The 20,723-nt window shown below is 37.3% G+C and overlaps 1 protein-coding gene across 3 annotated transcripts in view; it reads right to left on the bottom strand.

Moving 5' to 3' along the window:
- The window catches only part of RAP1GDS1 (Rap1 GTPase-GDP dissociation stimulator 1), a 158,622-nt gene that overhangs the window by 89,676 nt on the left and 48,223 nt on the right, over positions 1 to 20,723 (bottom strand). For all 3 annotated transcript variants that reach the window (XM_032400873.1, XM_032400874.1, XM_032400875.1), the window contains exon 3: positions 2,929 to 3,051. In XM_032400873.1, coding sequence (XP_032256764.1) covers positions 2,929 to 3,051 — 123 coding nt within the window. The remainder of the gene's footprint in view (positions 1 to 2,928; positions 3,052 to 20,723) is intronic.

Genomic DNA, 20,723 nt, shown 5'->3' with positions numbered 1-20,723 from the left:
ATTGTTTTGGAGGACTAGATAAAGAGATACAAAGTAGTTCACCTTTTGTTTGCTTTTTACACATTTTAACTTCATTTATCAGCCTAATCTTTCAGGTCATATGCTGCTAACCCTGCATTCAGACCACTAGTACACTTTCCACTTCTATCATAAAATCTCATTTACTGAAGAGAAGTAAAGCAGAAGAGACAAAGTGAAGCATAAATTCCAACTATTATCACGTAAGTGTTTGAATCGCAGCTGTACCACCTACTAGCTGTAAAGATAGCCAAGATATTTAACCTGTTTTCTCATGTGCATAAAATAAAACTATAATTATTATATTATATATTATAAAATATAAAATATTATATAATAATTATTATAAAATAATCCTATAATTTATGCTCATAGCTATGCTCCCACATTAAACCTGCCCATGAAACTTCTTGCTAATCCTCTGGATTTTGAACATTAGTACAGTCAGGTATGTTGATTTTTAGAGGGTTTTCTGGATGTGCAAGTGTAAACGTAATTATATTTTTAGATTAACCTCAATCTAAGAAGTATATGCCAATATTTCTCCCCTGTAGTTACATAAAATGTGCAGCAGAGTGAAGATGAACAAATCAACTTCCAATCTCTTTTTAACTCTGGTTCATATAATCTTTTTTTCATTGTCAAGTTCCTAACAAGAAGACAAGCCCAATCAATGTACTCTGTTGGATCATGCTATATTTCTGAAGATATTATTTGTTTTTAAAAGAAGATTCTAATTCACTTTCTCAGCCAATCACAAAAACAATGTGGTGATTAAGCAAGAAATAAGTATTTACATGTATTCTATTTATTTTAATCAGTAGAGGTTAGTGATATGCCATAACAAGCCTCTGATTAGAAGCATAAATTCTAAAAATTCTATTATGTCTTTACAACATAGCTGTCATCCATTAGAGTGTTACTAGCAGCAACCTATAGCAGGAGAATTATCACGAAACTGTGACAAAGTATTGTAAGGACTGATATTATTAAGTAAGATCATAGAGGAATGAAAATTCATTTCACAAAAATTTACTAGCCGAAATTTCTGAATCTATGTTATAATTAGTATGTAGACTCATTCTAAAAAGGTTTTAAGAAAAAAAAATTGATTTCTGGAAATGTATACTGTAATTCCCATGAAGTTAAAAAATGAACCACCTAGGGGCGCCTGGATGGCTCAGTTGGTTAAGCGACTGCCTTCGGCTCAGGTCATGATCCTGGAGTTCCAGGATCGAGTCCCGCATCAGGCTTCCTGCTCAGCGGGGAGTCTGCTTCTCCTTCTGACCCTCTTCCCTCTCACATCCTCTCTGTTTCTCATTCTCTCTAAAATAAATAAATAAAATCTTTAAAAAAAAATGAACCACCTGATCTTAAAAATCAAGCTGTATTGCATCTAAGAATAGATTCAGGTAGTGGTTGGTCTAGGTTAACAAATACCGTCTAGAGGGGTTCCATTCTCAAACTAGATCTGCTTCAGGAGTTCTTTGTTATCCCAAGATAATCACTATCTATTCAGAGCAGTTCAAATCTGCTTGAAGCACACTAAATACTCCCCTACCACTAGGAATCTGAACAGTTATGACCAGCTTGAATCCAAAGCACAGCATAATGATTATATAATTACAGTAGCTTACACATGACATACAAACAATAAGTGGCCAATTTTCATTTAACAACCAGAAAATTATTTACCAATACAGAACCTCATTGGAATCTGAAAGACATTTTGAGAACCTCTAAACAAATGAAAAAATTCCATTGCAATTTTTTTTTTTTTTGGTAACACACATGAACAAATTGTCTTACTGGGCCAAAAAACAACACATACTGGTACTTTACAATGCCACCTGCCATACTGATTACACAAATGAAGCCAGAATTTTAAAAATTTCTTCTCTTTATAATATATGCAAATTGCTAAAATAAAAGTCCTAAAAATAATATCAAATTTTGAAAATCGAGGCACGCTAAAGATGTTACATTAAGTATGGCCTTCCCTTATGCTTAAAAACTGCTTTAAGAAGTCAGTGTTTGTCTCAAACTGAATTAAAATCACGTGCAGGGGCTCCTGGGTGGCTCAGTTGGTTGGGTGACTGCCTTCGGCTCAGGTCATGATCCTGGAGTCCCAGGATCGAGTCCCGCATTGGGCTCCCTGCTTGGCAGGGAGTCTGCTTCTCCCTCTGACCCTCCCCGCTCTCATGTGCTTGCTCTCTCTCTCTCATTCTCTCTCTTTCAAATAAGTAAATAAAATCTTAAAAAAAAAAAAAAAATCACGTGCAAATATTTCTGGTAAAATACAGTTCTTCCAAAGAATCTCTCATTAGATAGAAACCATCTCTAATAGGATGGATTAGCTATTACATAATCTAAATTTTGCTGTCATTGCTGTTTTTCCATAGTATTCTTACATGGAGACTTAAGAAATAAATGTGTCCCACGTAGGTGAGTGCAGGAAACAGAACATAAATTCCAGCTGCACTGCTGCAGTCAGGTGCCAGGTGCCAATGTTAGGAGAATAGGTCAGACCCCCCACCTCCCTGAAAAGAAGGGGAAATTTATCTGGGTATAATACAAACCAACATACACACTGGAAAAGGTGAGCTCTCCCGTGACAATGAAGATGAATGACTCAGAGGCAAGCTCAAGAATCCTATTACCAAAGACATCCGTGACACAGGTGTGGCTTTCCTTTAACTCTACTCTGAAGGAATGGAAATGTGAATAGAATGACTAGAACTATAGTCATTTTCAACAATTACATGGTAAAAAGTCAAAGAAAAGAGAAATAAAAAGAAATGGACAATGTCTAATCTACAAAATTAAAACATAAATTAATAAAACATACTGACAAGTGAGGTGTAAAACTGAAGATGTTCCCAGCAGAAAAGTTCTTGAGGAAAGCCTCACCATTTTTGGCTACTTCTGCTATGATGTTAGCTACTTTGGCTGTGCAGGAAGACTGTGGAATCAACAGACTTGCAAACAGCTGAAGTATTCCACTTCCTTGGATTTTTTCACTCGTTTCCATATCTGAAAGAGATACATACAAAGACCTTAAATGAAAATCTTCAACACTAATACAACTTTATCTATATACATTTATATAAATATGTATTTATAATCTTCAGTTAAAAACAAGCTGCTTTTACCTTGAGTTTTTATTTGCACAAAACACTTTATAATACAATGTTTTGTCTATCTAAAGTCAGATTATAAAGGAATCTTTTCTGAATATACCATTTGTACACCATATTTACTCTTCAATGTTAGTTCCAACCTGGTCTATTCAGACTAGGAATGCTTTTTTTCTACTTCCCTTCTGAATTCTTAATGGCAATATCATTATATATGTAATTTCTACGGTTTCCTACAATGCTATAGTAATTTTTAATGACAATTAAATGAGCAAAAAACTCACCTTATGTCATTTCATATGGAATCATACAGAGGAGACTATATAGTTCCCATGACTACTATGTTTTTCATATAACTCATTCAAATGACCACTAATGAAGAAGAGAAATAGTAAACAGCAATAAGGCCATGGTGTTCAGAACTCTATTTGTTGATATAGAAATATAAGAGTCCCCTACTTCTTTCTTTCTCTTCTTTGTTAAAATACAAATAGCCTTTCTATGAAACCAAGCCACTCATGTACCTGTTATTGAAAGCATGACCTATTAAAAGACAGTAAGAACACTGGAATGATGATGGAAGTAAAGAAAAACTCAAGGAAATAAAACTTAAAATTACTATTTGATTCTAAACAATGAAGAGGAATGGCATGTATTTAGAGAGTTATAAAGCTCATTAAAACATCCAATTTAAATTCAGTCCCCTATATCCTTTACATCCTTTGGATATACATACAAATAAGAGGGAACTCTAAAGACTGCTTGTTAAGTAAATGGCAGCTGTTGTGATCAACACAGAATAGGAAAATCATTTTTAATAATTTGAAAGTCTACCCCCCCCAAATAATGTATTTCTTTATAGTAAGTACTGATTGTTTAGTATAGTGTTTTCCAAATTGTGGGTCCCAATCCATTAGGAACTCTGGCTTGGTGAACAAGAACCAGTAATTTCTTACAAAGAGAAACAAAATTAACATCTGCAACAACAACAAAATAGAAAAAAATTTTGCCCATAATAAGGTAAAACAGTGCAACTTTGGTTTGAACTACATGTATGCACATGTACTACTCCATGTAAAATGTATTTCTAATTATAGGGTCTGGTCAAAAAAGTTAAAAACCACTGTTCTGTGCACCCCTTGACTATGCAGGATTCTGAGCTAAAGAACCTTTAACACTCTCTTAACATTATCAAAAGAAGCGAGAACTGTGAAATGGTTCCGAAGAAATAGAAAGTTATATGGAAAATTATACTTCCATGGATTTATTACCTTAAAAAAAGTTATTTGCAACTGGTTATCTGTGTGCTCACCTAAGACATTAGTACTATAGATGAAGTAACCAAGATTATCCCATGTTGAAACTCCATCTATGCACTTCCTGTTGCTATCATAAGCCTAGTACATTTTCATACAGCAAATATTATTTTAGTTTCTTATATTTATGTAGTAAAATAAAAAGGAAATTTTGGAGATACTTTAAAATAACCCTATTTATTAAGTGAAGAAACAGAGCCCAGAAAAATGAAGTAAACTTGTCTAAAGTCACTAATCATACTAATCACAGAGAATAAATAGCTACTTCAGATTCTATGACACTAACAAATTGACATGTGTTTTACCTGGCATCCACTGGTTTTTGTTTTTGTTTTTTTAGAACAGAAAACTTAAGCATGAATAGAGAAACCTACCCTTCTGTGTGCAGTTTCTATGTTTCTCATAATTCAGATTATTACAAACATAAACTACCCATGATGGGACTTAAACACAGAAGCTGTCCTTTCAGCAAGGACAATTTTATATATGTATAAAATATAATGTGATGTTTTGCTTTTATTTTGTTTCTTGGACTAAAAAATAAGTTTTTAAGATACCACCTGAAAATCAGACACCAAATTTCCATTACTTGATTTTCTTCCCCCAAGAAGCCAAAAAGAACTGAACTCAATTTGCCATATTAAAATCCTTCCTTTTCTGACCATTGCTACCAGAAGATGTATAACCCCAGAATGCTGGGGCAGACTGCCCCAGGGGGTCTTGTCCCACCATCTGCTGATGCTGGGATGACAGCAAGAGTCTGGCATAAGGCATGAATCACGATTAGATGTGAAGCTTAGGCATTTGTGTGTGTGGAGGCGAGCAGTTAAGTGCAAATCACCCATGCATGTCTCATTTTAACCATAAGTGAAAGAATGACTTAACATCAGAGCTGAACACTAGGGGCAAGGGGGGAAAAGGAAACAAAAACAATACCAACCCCTTACATTCTGATGAGTCTTGCCAGTTTACAATCCAAGAAATTGGGAAAATAGCTGTACTAAAATGAATGAAGATTTGGGAACAGTATTTTTTTAATGCTATTGGCAGAGAAATAAAAGGGAAAAAATTTTTTTTTCATATAAACCTGGTATACAATTTAGAAAAATCTAACAGGAATTCTATTAACCGGCTAGCATATGGATTTCTTTGTAAGTTTCAAATTTAAATTAAACAGCTGAGAATTATCTTCTTTCCTTTGGCATAGAAACATAACCAAATACTGCTTATCACTAAAATGCCACTGTACAATAAATAATTACAAAGTTTCAGCCTCATTTCATATATACTTTCTGCACTGGCATTCTATTGCATCTCAAAAGGTGTATTTATCTGTGACTAAAAGATGTTCTCAGATATCTGTGAGCACTCTTGAAATAATTTTAAAAGAACATTAAGAAGTAGTCAGTGGTTAGTGTTTGCAATCTAAATGATTGACTACTTGTAAAGAAATCATGCACTGTGATCAGTTTTTTTTTTTTTAAAGGTAGACTTTTCATTATCTTTAGCCAGACTACTATTGACATTTTAACTACGCTCCTTTTAAATGTTTGTAGGAATCAATTCAACATCTTTCTCCCTCTTCACATTTAGGTGTGGTCATAAAAATGTTTGAGTATGCCTACAAATTAAAGGCAGCTGGCAGACCTTGAATTTTGAAGGACCCATATATGAAGGACAATTGCTACTCTACAGTAATATCTATGGGAGTGACTGCAGGAGTCCTATCCATCACAGTGGCCTTGCAGCTCTACAAGCACTCATTCTGTCCCTGCAGTCCTATGTCCACACTCTACCTGACCTCTTGATGGCAAGGAGGCAACTTAGTTATGAAACTGCCAGTGAAAGAAAGAACAAGAAAAGTGGGCGATCGGGTCAGAGAAACTTGAAAGGAGAGTAAATCAAGAAGCCAGGATACAATGCCATACAATGCCATCTAGGAGAAGTTAAAGCACTACTCATAGAACTTCTCGAGGCCAATAAATAACCCAGTGGAAGAGAGCAAGTGGAATGAGAAGGAACCCATAATTCCTTCTAGAAAGACTAAAGTTCCCAACAAAGCTGCTAAGTAAATACGTTAAAATAACTGGCTTTACAGTTAAACACCAAGGGGAGGTTTTCAGGTATGCTACTAAGATAAGCTGAATTTATGATGTTATGTCAGCAGGTAGGCTACATGAGAATAAATTAATGGAAAACATCTGATAACCATTTTATAGTAAACTCCCAAGTTAGAAAAACAAAAATAATGACTGCTATTACTATAACTCTATTAGATTAAAAATGTATTTAGATTAGATTGATAGTATTGTTTTAGAGTAATAAAAAGTGTTTAGAGCTATAGGAACAATAAACTGGTATCTTTACATTATATGTCCAAGGGATCCTTATGACAGACTATGAAGAAAAGACTCACATTTTGGATTGACTGCAAGGACCAGGAATATGACTCATGGCTCAAAGGGCCAAGTGTCTCCTTCCCTAGGGAACTATGTATTACCTCTCAAGGGTGGATTTTTAGAATATGGTGTAACAAAAGACCTGACCCTACGCCTAGGTGATCTAACCCAAATGCAGGGCATCATTTCATCAAATGTGGGCATAGTACCACAGAGACAAGTCCCAAATCCTCTCTTCTTTTATCCAACTGAAAACAAAGAATTTGCACTTGGCTATGCCATAAATACCTCAAATTTAATATTCCCCAAATCAAATTTACCCTTTTTCCCTCAAATTCATTCTAGTCTCTCAGTGAATGACAGGGAATCCATCTAAGCGAGAAGCCCTAGAATGATCATAAACGTGTCACTTTTAGTAGTGCCTTTCTACTACCCACATTAAATCAGAGCACAGGTTCCATAGATTCCATCTCACTAGCTTCTTTTGTATCCATCCTTTCTACATCCATGTCATTTTAAGTTCTCAGTTCTGACCCTTATTAAATCCAGTAGCCTCCTCAAGAGTCTCCCTAAATCCAACTCCCATCCCCCATCTGCCATCTACAGTGATAACAAAATAAACTTCTGGAAATGAATTTCATGTCACTCCTCTACTCAAATCTTTAAATGATCCACCATAACATTTAATGAAACAGTCAAGCACATCTGTCATATTTCCCAACCTATCTCCTGGTACTCCCCCACTGACATCCTATACTCTAGCCACACTAAATTACTTGTAATAATACAAATTAATCTAATATTATACCACCCTACTGCACATGTTTCCTCCCTGAAAGGCCACCACTCCCTACTTTAGGTAATTCCTGCTCAGAGTCTGTGTCCTCACTTAAAGATAGTTAATTAAAAGCCATTCAATCTTTCTAATGATATCTGACCAATATAACCACCACTTTAAATTTATATTGAGAGCATTTTTTTAAAATTTCAAACATGTTATCTCATTATTTATCTATTTATTTTGAATCTCATCATTTTAAAAAGGTCATGTTAGACAGCATCATAGGTCATGTTTTCTTCACATTACAAATAAGGCCACATGATAAGATCATATTGGAAAAGGAAAAAGAATCCAGTTTTTCTGGTTCCTACAGTCTAGTGCTCTTCCTACCACACCTTATTTAAAGATATGTGGTGATGACAATACCTTGACTAGATTCACCACGGTATTTTGTGAGAAATATTTTTATTTGACATATTTTGCAGGAGTAAGAACTGAAGTAATACAACTGAGTGATAAGGGGATGTATAGTATTTTGAGATAGATAAGTTGAGGCAGTGATTGAAGGAAAGAAAGGGAACTAAGTATAGAGAAAGTGAAGCAGGTTTAAAATAGATTTAAAACATGTAAAAAGAATATGCTGGGTATAAGAAGATTAAAGTAAGGGCTGACAAAGAAAAAATGAATGTTTCTAAAAGAAAATGGAAGTATATGAAGTAGGGAATGGGAAATAAATAAAATGGCATTTCTTTCACTGGTGAGAATCTTTCTTCTCCAACAAGGATTTTAAGCAAAGAAAAGGAACATGAGATGCAGGAAAGAAAATGTAAGCAGTCATGAAAAGAAAGAGGGCAGAACAAAGACCCATTTACACAATGACTCACCATCAGAAACAGGTCTTCCTAAAAGGGTAAGTTGTGACAGTCATTTTATAAAATTACAATAAATGATTTTGATAGTCTTGCAGTCATTTCAATTCCAGGGATAACAAAAGCTGTGGGAGTGGGAGAAGTTATGTGTTTGGAAAGCACTGCAAGAGTAAGTAGGGAGATCTACTAGTTTGACTACTTTCTTTACAATTACAACTAACTAGGTCATAAAATAGTTGTTAAAAAATTAAGAGTTCTGTGGTTAAAAAATAAAAGATATTTACTGAGAAAGTAAACACCAGGAGGAAGTATTTGAATGATTATAGTAAAAGCTGAGTATATAACCAGAATATTCACTTAAAAGTTGAAAGTACTGAAAATATGGCCCCTATAGTAAATGTGGATTTTTTTATTCAAGGTTTTATTTACTTGTCAGAGAGAGAGAGAGAGAGAGACACAGAGAGCACATAAGCAGGGGGAACGGCAGGCAGAGGGAGAAGCAGGCTCCCCAGAGCAAGGAGCCCGATGCGGGGCTTCATCCCAGGACACTGGGATCATGACCTAAGCCGAAGGCAGACGCTTAACCGACTGAACCACCCAGGTGCCCCGTAAATGTAGATTTCTTCACTGCGAATTAAGACAATGAGGTTATATAAAGCACAGTGAAGGAGTATTTTCAGTAGAAGACCCATCTCCACCCTACTGTCAAATACCTTAGGTGAAAACATAAAGAAAGCTAAAGAGATCTGACATCTGTAGGATTCAGTAGGATTCTTTAAAGTCCTTAATTTGTTAATATTTACTGTAAACCTATAGGATTATATATTGTTTCTCAAATAAATCATTTCCTAATGGAGCATCATAAAAAAAAGACTGATCCAAGAAACGCACTTAAGGAAGTAATATTTAATGCAAACAAGTCAATGTGATGTAAAATTTACTCTACTTTTCCAGGAAAACAAAAACAAACAACAAAAAGGTACATAAAAAGGAAAAAAGATAAGGAGTCATTTCAAACTGATATTACCGTAACCCTGGCCAAAGGAGATAGAGCTGAATGGCTCACAACTTAATTTAAGTTGTAATTAAGAAATGTCCAACAATAGATAACTATCATTGAGGTCTAGCCATCCAATAGAACATTATAAATTCATTAAAAATATCATTTAAAAATATTTAAAATCATGGGTAGATGTTCAAAAATACATTTTTTAAAAAGGAAGCTACATTTACATGGCATGATAGAAATTTTATAAAATAAAAAAATTACAATAAAAATGTTTTCTGTATTTCTTTTAAGATTTTATTTATTTCTTTGTCAAAGAGAAAGCATAAACAGGGAGAGCGTCAGGGAGAGGGAGAAGCAGGCTCCCCGTGGAGCAAGGAGCCCCATGCGGGACTCGAGCCCAGGACCCTGGGATCATGACCTGAGCCAAAGGCAGACGCCCAACCAACTGAGCTACCCTGGTGTCCCTTTTTTCTGTATTTTTAAATTCTATACCATATGCTGGAATTATTTAATAAACAGAAAATCTATTTTTAAACCTGTATATATGAGGACATACTGCTAGTAACAGAAACTACTGTATACTCCAATATTATATTCTAATAGACGAATATATTAGCTTACAATTCACATAATTGTAAAATCTGAAAGTATACTGAGCTTCATGAGTAGTTTCCTGCTCCTGCTCCATTTCTCTGAGCTCTCCTCACAATTCTCTCCTCTTCTGTGTGTTGACATTATCAGATGAGCTTGTATCACGGAGGAAAAATGGCTATACTGGTTCCATGTCTTATAGGAGAGCAACACAGAAGTCTCTTCTCTCCACACACCTCTCCTCCCCACCTCAAAATAAAGACCAAAAGTACCAAGGCTCACATGAACTGAACAAATCTGACTTAATTAATTTGGCCAGATGAATGCCATGCCATGTATTGATCAGTTTAGGCCCGAAGCAGTTTCAGTGAATAGATGCCATAACCTTGGGGGTGGAGATGAGGGTCATCTCTCCCAAATTTCACAGCTTCTCCCAAGGAGGAGGGCTGTATAATGTGGAAAGGAGGGAGAAAAGGGTGGGGGGGAGGGGGAGAATCTTAAGTAAGAGTAAAGAAAAAAAAAAAAACGAGAAGAAATGTAGAGACATGGCATAAAAGCAGACAACTGATCAAGATCTGTAGGGATTTACTATTGCTTTATTAGAAAGAGAAAACAAATCCAAATAAAAACATGTTGGCTTAAGTAAAATTGAAAAGTTTTTAAAGTTTTGTAGAAGGAAATTAAGTAGTTTCTTTCAACTATAGTCCTAGAGAATAGGAACTATAAGTTGCCAAGTGAGGCTCAAGATACAGGGTTCCAGGTATGGAATGAGTAAGTCACAGGAATAAAAGACACAGAATAAGAAATACAGTCAATGATACTGTAAAAGCAATGTAACAGGACAGAGGGCAGCTACACTTGGGGTGAGCACAGCACAATGTGTAAACCTATCAAATCACTAAGTTGTGCACCTGGAACTACTGTAACATTGTGTCAACTATACTCAAAATAAAATTGAATGAACTAATTAATTAAGAAAGGGCTGAAAATAGGGAAGCAAAAAAGAAGATATTACTAACCAAGAACAAATTTGATGTTAATTTTCCAAAGGTTAAAGAACACTTCAGAACAGATGACTTAATGTTGAAATGATAAAGAATCAATAATTTTATGTAAACTTTTGGTAGAGGTTTTTAATTATTAGGGGGAATGACTAGGTTATATGCTGTGACACAGGAATACTTGACTATAATATATTTTGAGTAAAATCAGTATTTTAAAAAGTATGTGTTTGGGAGACTGAGGAAAGAAGTCCTATTCTGAGAAATGAATGGAAGAAATACCAAGCCAAAGCACTTCAAGAAAAATAACGTGCAAGATTGTCAGTTGAAACAGTACTTGTTACAGAAAAAGTTGTGAAAGACTTTGAGAGACCATTAAATGATTTTATTTGGGTTTAGAGACATCAGGAATAAGGACAACGAACCAACTGGCAAAATGATGACAATTCTATTCAAAATAAGTCTAGCACTACAACTGCACTGAATTATTTTGAGAAGAGAAGAATCAAGTAAACTTTTCAAACACTTTTCAATATACTTTGGCTACAGCAGTAACAAAAAACCCCATCTACACTAAACTTTGAAAAGAGAAACAGACTTCAGACCACCATAACCTACCAAAAAATGGGGGTAAGTTATATGTTGGATTTAATTACTGCTGATAAAATAGTAACTAAACTAAATAATGGCTCTTAAAATACACACATGATATTGAAAAGCTATCAGTAAACTAAATAGATATTATACATCATGAAATGAAAGCTGTGAGGAAACATACCATATTTCCTGAGAAATTTCTTTCCTTAAGAAACATATATGCTGGCAGGGAGAGTAATGCTCCTGGAGAAAGCTTGAAAGCTCTGTGTTCTTTTGCCTACTCATCTCTTCCATCTAGATGTTCATCTGTAAATTTTAATAATAAGCAGGCAAACGGTGAGCTACAACTTGTACATCTGCCTTTAATTGCTCAGACAAATGCCTTCCAAGAAGCCACTTTAGCCCTGGGAAAGCTCTGAGGTAGGGAAAACAAAGAACTAGACACTCGAGAGGAAAAGATGGTGGAAGAATAGGGGACCCTATTCCAACTGTCCTGGAATTGAGCTGGATACCTACAGACCACTCTGAACATCCACGAAATCAGCGTGAGATGTAAGAAGATATATCTGGAACTCTACAAACAGAATACTGCAGGTGGTTGGTTTCGAGGTATGAAGTGGGGAGCCGTGATTCCGTGGGCAGATATTGGAGGATAAACAGCATGGGGAGGGAGCCAGCTGTCGGACTCCTGCACCGCCGGTGAGCAATTGCCTCCCGCGCTGGGGACCAGGCACAGACTCACAGACCGGTAGCAGCAGGGAAAGGACTTTAGGGCAGCCCCCCCCAGATTGAAACCCAGAGCGGCGGGGCTGCGCATGTGAACTGGGGACGGCTGGCGGTTTTAGAAGCACAAAGGGCAAAGACGTGCCCCGACCTGGAGGTGAGGACTGGGAGTACTGGGGGTACTGCTAAGGGGTGCACGACCCAGGACACTGCAGTTGATAGCAGCATAGACAGAAATGGAGATAATGTGGCCCCGGAGAGCTCACTGAATAACAGACTGCGATCTCTCTGCTCTGAGGCAGAGGGCTGGAAATGATCTCTTTTGCTCTGACTCTCAGAAGAGATGTGGAAAGCTGCCAGGGAAAGCCACCAGAAAACAAAAGGCCCCAAAAACCAGTTTTCACTGAGCCCATCCCCCCCCTACAGGGAGCAGGGCAATTCTGCCCAAACAGGGTTGCCTGAGTAACAGCACGGCAGGCCCCTACCCCAGAAGACAGGCTGGGAGAACAAGAGGCCAACAACCCTAAGGTCCCCATAAAACAGGTGCATCTTGCTTGGGTTGTGACCAATAATTTGGACTCTGTATATTCCCTCAACCACCCCTCAACAAAATGACTAGGAGGAGGAACCCCAAAAATAGGAAAGACACAGAGACTGGGACTTCTGCCACAGATTTACAAATGGATACAGATATAACCAAGATGTCGGAAATGGAATTCAGGGTAGCAGTTGTGAAGACAATAGCTAGAATAGAGAAATCGATTAATGGCAACATAGAGTCTCTAAGGGCAGAAATGAAAGCTGAACTGGCAGAACTTAAAAATGCTATCAATGAGATCAATCTAATCTAGATAATCTAACAGCTAGGATAAGTGAGACAGAAGAACAAATTAGTGATCTAGAAGACCAATTGATAGAAAAGAAGGATAAAGAGGAGGTCAGGGAGAAACAACTCAAAATCCATGAAAACAGAATCAGAGAAATAAGTGACACCATGAAACGTTCCAATGTCAGAATTATTAGGATCCCAGAGGGGGTGGAGAGAGAGAGGACTAGAAGATATATTTGAGCAAATCGTAGCTGAGAACTTCCCTCATCTGGGGAATGAAACAAACATTCTTGTCTTAGAGGCAGAGAGGACCCCTCTCAAGATCAAGGAAAACAGGCCAATGCCCCAGCATGTAAAAGTAAAACTCGCAGATCTTAGAACCAAGGAAATCATCTTAAGGGCAGTTAGGGGGAAGAGATTCCTTCCATACAGAGGGAGGAACATCAGAATAACGTCAGACCTATCCACAGAGACCTGGCAAGCCAGAAAGGCCTGGCAAGACATATTCAGGGTACTAAATGAGAAGAACACGCAGCCAAGAATACTTTATCTGGCAAGGGTGTCATTTAGAATGGATGGAGAGATGCAGAGCTTCCACGACCGGCAGAAACTGTAAGAATATGTGACCACTAAGCCGGCCCTGCAAGAAATATTAAGGGGGGATCTATAAAAGGAGAAAGACCCCAAGAGTGATATAGAACAGAAATTTACAGGGACAATCTATAAAAACAATGTCTTCACAGGCAACATGATGACAATTCATTCATATCTTTTATTTATTTATTTTTTTAAATTTATTTATTTGACAGAGAGAGAGAGAGAGCGCGAGAGAGGGAACACAAGCCGGGGGAGTGGGAGAGGGAGAAGCAGGCTTCCCGCGGAGCAGGGAGCCCAATGCGGGCCTCGATCCCAGGACCCCGGGATCATGACCTAAGCCGAAGGCAGACGCTTAACGACTGAGCCACCCAGGTGCCCTCATTCATATCTTTTAATAATCACTCTCAACGTGAATGGCCTAAACGCTCCCATAAAACGGCACAGGGCTGCAGATTGGATAAAAAGACAGGACCCATCCATATGCTGTCTACAAGAGACTCATTTTGAACCTAAAGATACATCCAGACTGAAAGTGAAGGGATGGAGATCCATCTTCCATGCCAACGGACCTCAAAAGAAAGTTGGGGTAGCAATTCTTATATCAGACAAATTAGATTTTAAACTAAAGACTGTAGTTAAAGACACAGAAGGACACTATATCATTCTTAAAGGGTCTATCCAAAAAGAAGATCTAACAATTGTAAATATCTACACCCCCAACATGGGAGCAGCCATCTACATAAGCCAACTGTTAACCAAAATAAAGGGTCACAATGATAATAATACGTTAATTGTAGGAGACCTCAATACTCCACTCGCAGCAATAGACAGATCATCTAAGCAGAAAATCAACGAAAAAAAAAAAAAACAAGAGCTTTGAATGACACACTGGACCAGATGAACTTCATAGATATATATAGAACATTCCACTCTAAAACAACAGAATACTCATTCTTCTCAAGTGCACATGGAACTTTCTCCAGAAGAGACCACATACTGGGTCACAAATCAGGTCTCAACCAATACCAAAAGACTGAGATTATTCCCTGCATATTCTCAGACCATAATGCTTTAAAACTGGAATTCCATCACAAGAAAAAATTTGGCAGAAATTCAAACACTTGGAAGCTAAAGACCACTCTGCTCAAGAATGTTTGGGTCAACCAGGAAATCAAAGAAGAACTCAAACAATTCATGGAAATCAATGAGAACGAAAACACATCGGTCCAAAACCTACGGGATACTGCAAAGGCGGTCCTAAGGGGGAAATACATAGCCATCCAAGCCTCACTCAAAAAAATAGAAAAATCCCAAATTCACCAACTAACTCTACACCTTAAAGAACTAGAGAAAAAGCAACAAACGACACCTAAGCCACACATTAGAAGAGAAATAATTAAAATTAAAGCAGAAATCAATGAATTAGAAACCAGAAACACAGTAGATCAGATCAACGGAAATAGAAGTTGGTTCTTTGAAAGAATTAATAAGATCGATAAACCACTGGCTAGACTTATCCAAAAGAAAAGAGAAAGGACCCAAATTAATAAAATTATGAAAGGGGAGAGATCATGACTAACATCAAGGAAATAGAAACAATCATTAGAAATTATTATCAACAACTATATGCCAATAAACTGAGCAATCTGGATGAAATGGAGGTCTTCCTGGAAACCTCTACGCTGCCAAGACTGAAACAGGAAGAAACTGACAACCTGAATAGGCAAATAACCACTAACAAGATTGAAGCAGTGATCAAAAACCTCCCAAAAAACAAGAGTCCAAGGCCTGATGGATTCCCTGGGGAACTCTACCAAACATTCAAAGAAATAATACCTATTCTCCTGAAGCTGTTTCAAAAAATAGAAACAGAAGGAAAGCTTCCAGACACATTCTATGAGGCCAGCATTACCTTAATCCCCAAACCAGGCAAAGACCCCATCAGAGAGAATTTCAGACCAATATCCCTGATGAATATGGATTCCAAAATTCTCAACAAAATCCTAGCTAATAGGATCCAACAATACATTAAAAGGATCATCCACCACGACCAAGTGGGATTTATCCCCGGGATGCAAGGGTGGTTCAACATTCGCAAATCAATGTGATAGAACACATTAATAAGAGGAGGGAGAAGAACCATGTGGTCCTCTCAATTGATACAGAAAAAGCATTTGACAAGATACAGGATCCTTTCCTGATTAAAACTCTCCAGAGTATAGGGATAGAGGGAACATTCCTCAAGTTCATAAAATCCATCTCTGAAAAACCCACAGGGAATATCATCCTCAATGGGGAAAAGCTGAGAGCCTTTCCCTTAAGATCAGGAACACGTCAAGAATGCCCACTCTCGCCACTACTGTTCAACATAGTACTGGAAGTCCTAGCAACAGCAATCAGACAACAAAAAGAAATAAAAGGTATTCAAATTGGCAAAGAAGAAGTCAAATTCTCTCTCTTCGCAGATGACATGTTACTTTATGTGGAAAACTCAAAAGACTCCACCCCCAAATTACTAGAACTCATACAGCAATTCAGTAATGTGGCAGGATACAAAATCAATGCACAGAAATCAGTTGCTTTCTTATACACTAACAATGCAACTGTAGAAAGAGAAATTAGAGAATCGATTCCATTTACAATAGCACCAAAAACCATAAGATACCTTGGAATAAACCTAACCAAAGAGGTAAAGGATCTATACTCTAGGAACTACAAAACACTCATGAAAGAAATTAAAGAAGACACAAAAAGATGGAAAAACAGAAGAATCAACATTGTTAAAATTATCTATGCTGCCCAGAGCAATCTACACCTTCAATGCCATCCTGATCAAAATCCCAATGACATTTTTCAAAGTGCTGGAACAAACAATCCTAAAATTTGTATGGAATCAGAAAAGACCCCGAATCGCCAAGGAAATGTTGAAAAAGAAAAACAAAGCTGCGGGCATCACGTTGCCCAATTTCAAGCTATATTACAAAGCAGTGATCACCAAGACAGCATGGTACTGGCACAAAAACAGACATATAGACCAACGGAACAGAATAGAGCCCAGATATAGACCCTCAACTCTATGGTCAAACAATCTTCGACAAAGCAGGAAAAAATGTGCAATGGAAAAAAGACAGTCTCTTCAATAAATGGTGCTGGGAAAATTAGACAGCTATATACAGAAGAATGAAACTCGACCATTCTCTAACACCATACACAAAGATAAACTCAAAATGGATGAAAGACCTCAATGTGAGACAGGAATCAAAATCCTAAAGAACATAGGCAGTTACCTCTTCGACATCGGCCACAGCAACTTCTTTCAAGATGTATCTGCAAAGGCTAGTGAAGCAAAAGCAAAAATGAACTGGGACTTCATCAAGATAAGAAGCTTCTGCACAGGAAAGGAAACAGTCAACAAAACAAAGAGGCAACCCACAGAATGGGAGAAGATATTTGCAAATGACACTACAGATAAAGGGTTGGTATCCAAGATCTATAAAGAACTTCTCAAACTCAACACCCAAAAAAACAAATAATCAAGTCAAAAAATGGGCAGAAGACATGAACAGACACTTCTCCAAAGAAGACATACAAATGGCTAACAGACACATCAATAAATGTTCATCATCATTAGTCATCAGGAAATTCAAATCAAAACCACATTGACATACCTTACACCAGTCAGAATGGCAAAAACTGACAACGCAAGAAACAACAAATGTTGGAGAGGTTGTGGAGAAAGGGGAACCCTCTTACACTGTTGGTGGGAATGCAAGTTGGTACAGCCACTTTGGAAAACAGTGTGGAGGTTCCTCAAAAATTTAAAAATAGAGCTACCCTATGACCCAGCAACTGCACTCCTGGGTATTTACCCCAAAGACACAGATGTAGTGAAAAGAAGGGCCATATGCACCCCAATGTTCATAGCAGCAATGTCCGCAATAGCCAGACTGTGGAAAGAGCTGAGATGCCCTTCAAAAGATGAATGGATAAAGATGTGGTCCATATATACAATGGAATATTACTCAGACATCAGAAAGGATGAATACCCAACTTTTACATCAATGTGGGTGGGACTGGAGGAGATTATGCTAAGTGAAATAAGTCAAGCAGAGAAAGTCAATTATCATATGGTTTCACTTATTTGTGGAACATAAGGAATAGCATGGAGGACATTAGGAGAAGGAAGGGAAAAATGAAGGGGGGGAATCGGACGGAGAGATGAACCATGAGAGACTATGGACTCTGAGAAACAAACTGAAGGTTTTAGAGGGGAGGGGGATGGGGAGATGGGTTAGCCTGGTGGTGGGTATTAAGGAGGGCACGTACTGCATGGAGCACTGGGTGTTATACGAAAACTATGAATCATGGATCATTACATCAAAAACTAATGATGTATTGTATGGGGACTAACATAATAAAATTAAATTAAATTAAAAAAAGAAACATATATGCTAATGAAGTAGATTATTATCATTACACATAATGTGAGTTACATTGTTAACATCTGTGAGGTTTCTTGACCACTCTAAAAAACGTTACTAGATTCGTTCATTGACTTAGCTTTAAATACTTAGTAAGTACCTACCATGTGCTAGGCAAATGGCTAACAAGACATATATATATATACCTTGCCCTCAAAGTGTTTATAGTGTAGCGAAGGAGGCAGACAAGTATCAAAGCAGTTATAATATTTTGGTAGAAATCCCACAGCAGACTTAATGTACAGAGGTACCTAACCCAGTCTAGACTTCCATCTGCCTAATCTTCATAATATTTGATGAGCATCCACTGTTTTAGAACCTCATTTTTCCCAGAGAACTATCATTTTCTGTACTCTATTGCTTTGTAAATCCATATTAAAATGGAAGGTATTAGAGACCAAGCTAGACTAGGCAAAATATTACCCACGGTGGCTAGAATCAGGATTCAAGAATATAGTAGGTATCACAGTGGAAATAACAGCAAATATCATGAGGTCTGTTATCACTAGGATCCTCACCATCCATTTCCCTCTCCTTACCCACACGCAACTCACATACAACTTTTGTGGCCACTTAAGTTTCCATGATAGCTTAGAGAATAAAGAAACTAGTTTGGCTTATAGAATCTTGCAGATGTCAAAACACTCTTCCAAGTACAGTATTTCAAAATGGTCTTCTACCTCAGCCCTATCCTCAGAAACAGCCCCGACTCTCCTATTCCCTACCACAATTATACTTCCCCAGTACTATCACCATAACAACCAATTACCCTGACAGTAGAAGCAAGACGGGCAAAGTGACCTTGGCCTCAATTTGGAGATGTTTGTGCTCTAAAAATTTAAAATGCTCTTTGCAGACTGTAGGGAATGGTAATATGTAGCTCCCTAAAATGAGTGCTGAAATCTTTTCCAATTGGTCCTAGATTTACCAGATATCATGCCACTGAGGTAATTGCTTAAGTCACCATAATACTGAAGACAAATATCAAATTGTAAAAATTCTACAAACCAACTGGGGTAAAGGTCAAGGCAAAATGTTCTGAGACAGAAAGGAGGGCACCGCAGGGTGGTCCTACCTAAGTGATAAGAGAAAAAAGTGTGATGGAGGTCTATTAACAGTGCCTAATCCAGGAGAACAGAGGGGGAAATATTAGTCAAAGAAGAATTCACTCTGCTAAGCAGAGAAGCTGGAAAAAGATCATAAACGAGAAAATGGGCGAAAATTTCCCAAGCGATACAGAGCACAGTAACTGGGAAAAGAATAATTGTGAGATGGTCAGTTAAAAAACTTCCCCATCCCAAAACTTCTTCAGACCTCATCTGGACCCTTCTTTACTGTGCCCTTTGGATACCTTAACTATTGTATACAAACACCAGACCCTCCCAGAACTCTACCTCACCACTTTCACTTTTTCTGGACTCCTTCTCTGGAGACTTCTTTTGAAGTGCTCTTAAGCAGAACTCAACTCTCTTTTTCTCCCCTTCTACTCCAAGAATCAGGACCTGGAGCTTGAGCTGGTATTTTCTTAGCTCAAAAATATCTTTTCTAAACCATTTGTCCTCTGGCTTCACTCAAAAACAATTTCTATCTTTTCAACTTCTACCATCCGGTGATGCTCTTCTCATCACTAGTATTCCAATCTTCAAGAACATTGGATTTTATTCTTGAATTCTCTCTCCCCCCTGCAATTCCTGCCATCATTCTGAACAACTGTGAATCTACACAAAGTGGCTAATAACTTGGCCTCACATTCCCTGACTTTAGTAAGTGGCCTAATTCTCCACTGCTCTTTAACAATCCACCACACATAACCTCCAGGGTGCCAGTCCCTTCATCATGTAGAGCTGCTCCACAGTTGAAAGTTTAAGTTTAGAAATCACTTTCTGATCACATTCTTCTATTTTATCATGTATTTTATTTCCTTATTAGTATGTAAATATTTTTTAATCTCACTGAAACCTCTATTCATTCAACTCCTCCTTCTTTGCCCAATCAGCCCTTTCCATGACTGATTTCATCCCTACCTACCCTGAAAAAAATAAAATGATCAATGATTTCAGCAATTCTAGTATTACCTCAGTTTCCTAAAACCTCATCTATTTCACCTTGTCATTCAATCCCTGACACTAGATGAACCCAGCTATATACTTCTTCCTGCTCTCCAATTTTAAAATGTTATTAAATATGATAGCTAGTACCACACAGATTCACATTTTACAATCTTAACTGAACCTTCAACATTGCTCAGTAATCCTTTTGTTTATCCCTAGTCATTTCCCTTTCACATTTCCTAAGCCAGTAATTTAAACATATACCATTCTCTATATATGCCATATTCTCATATTCTCCATCATGGTCAACAGATAACCTTTCCT

This window comes from Phoca vitulina, unplaced genomic scaffold, assembly GCF_004348235.1.
Source record: "Phoca vitulina isolate PV1807 unplaced genomic scaffold, GSC_HSeal_1.0 scaffold3, whole genome shotgun sequence".
In the NCBI taxonomy this organism is placed as follows: Eukaryota; Metazoa; Chordata; class Mammalia; order Carnivora; family Phocidae; genus Phoca; species Phoca vitulina.
Note: the sequence above shows the minus strand (reverse complement) of the source record. Positions and strands in the feature narration are given on the sequence as shown.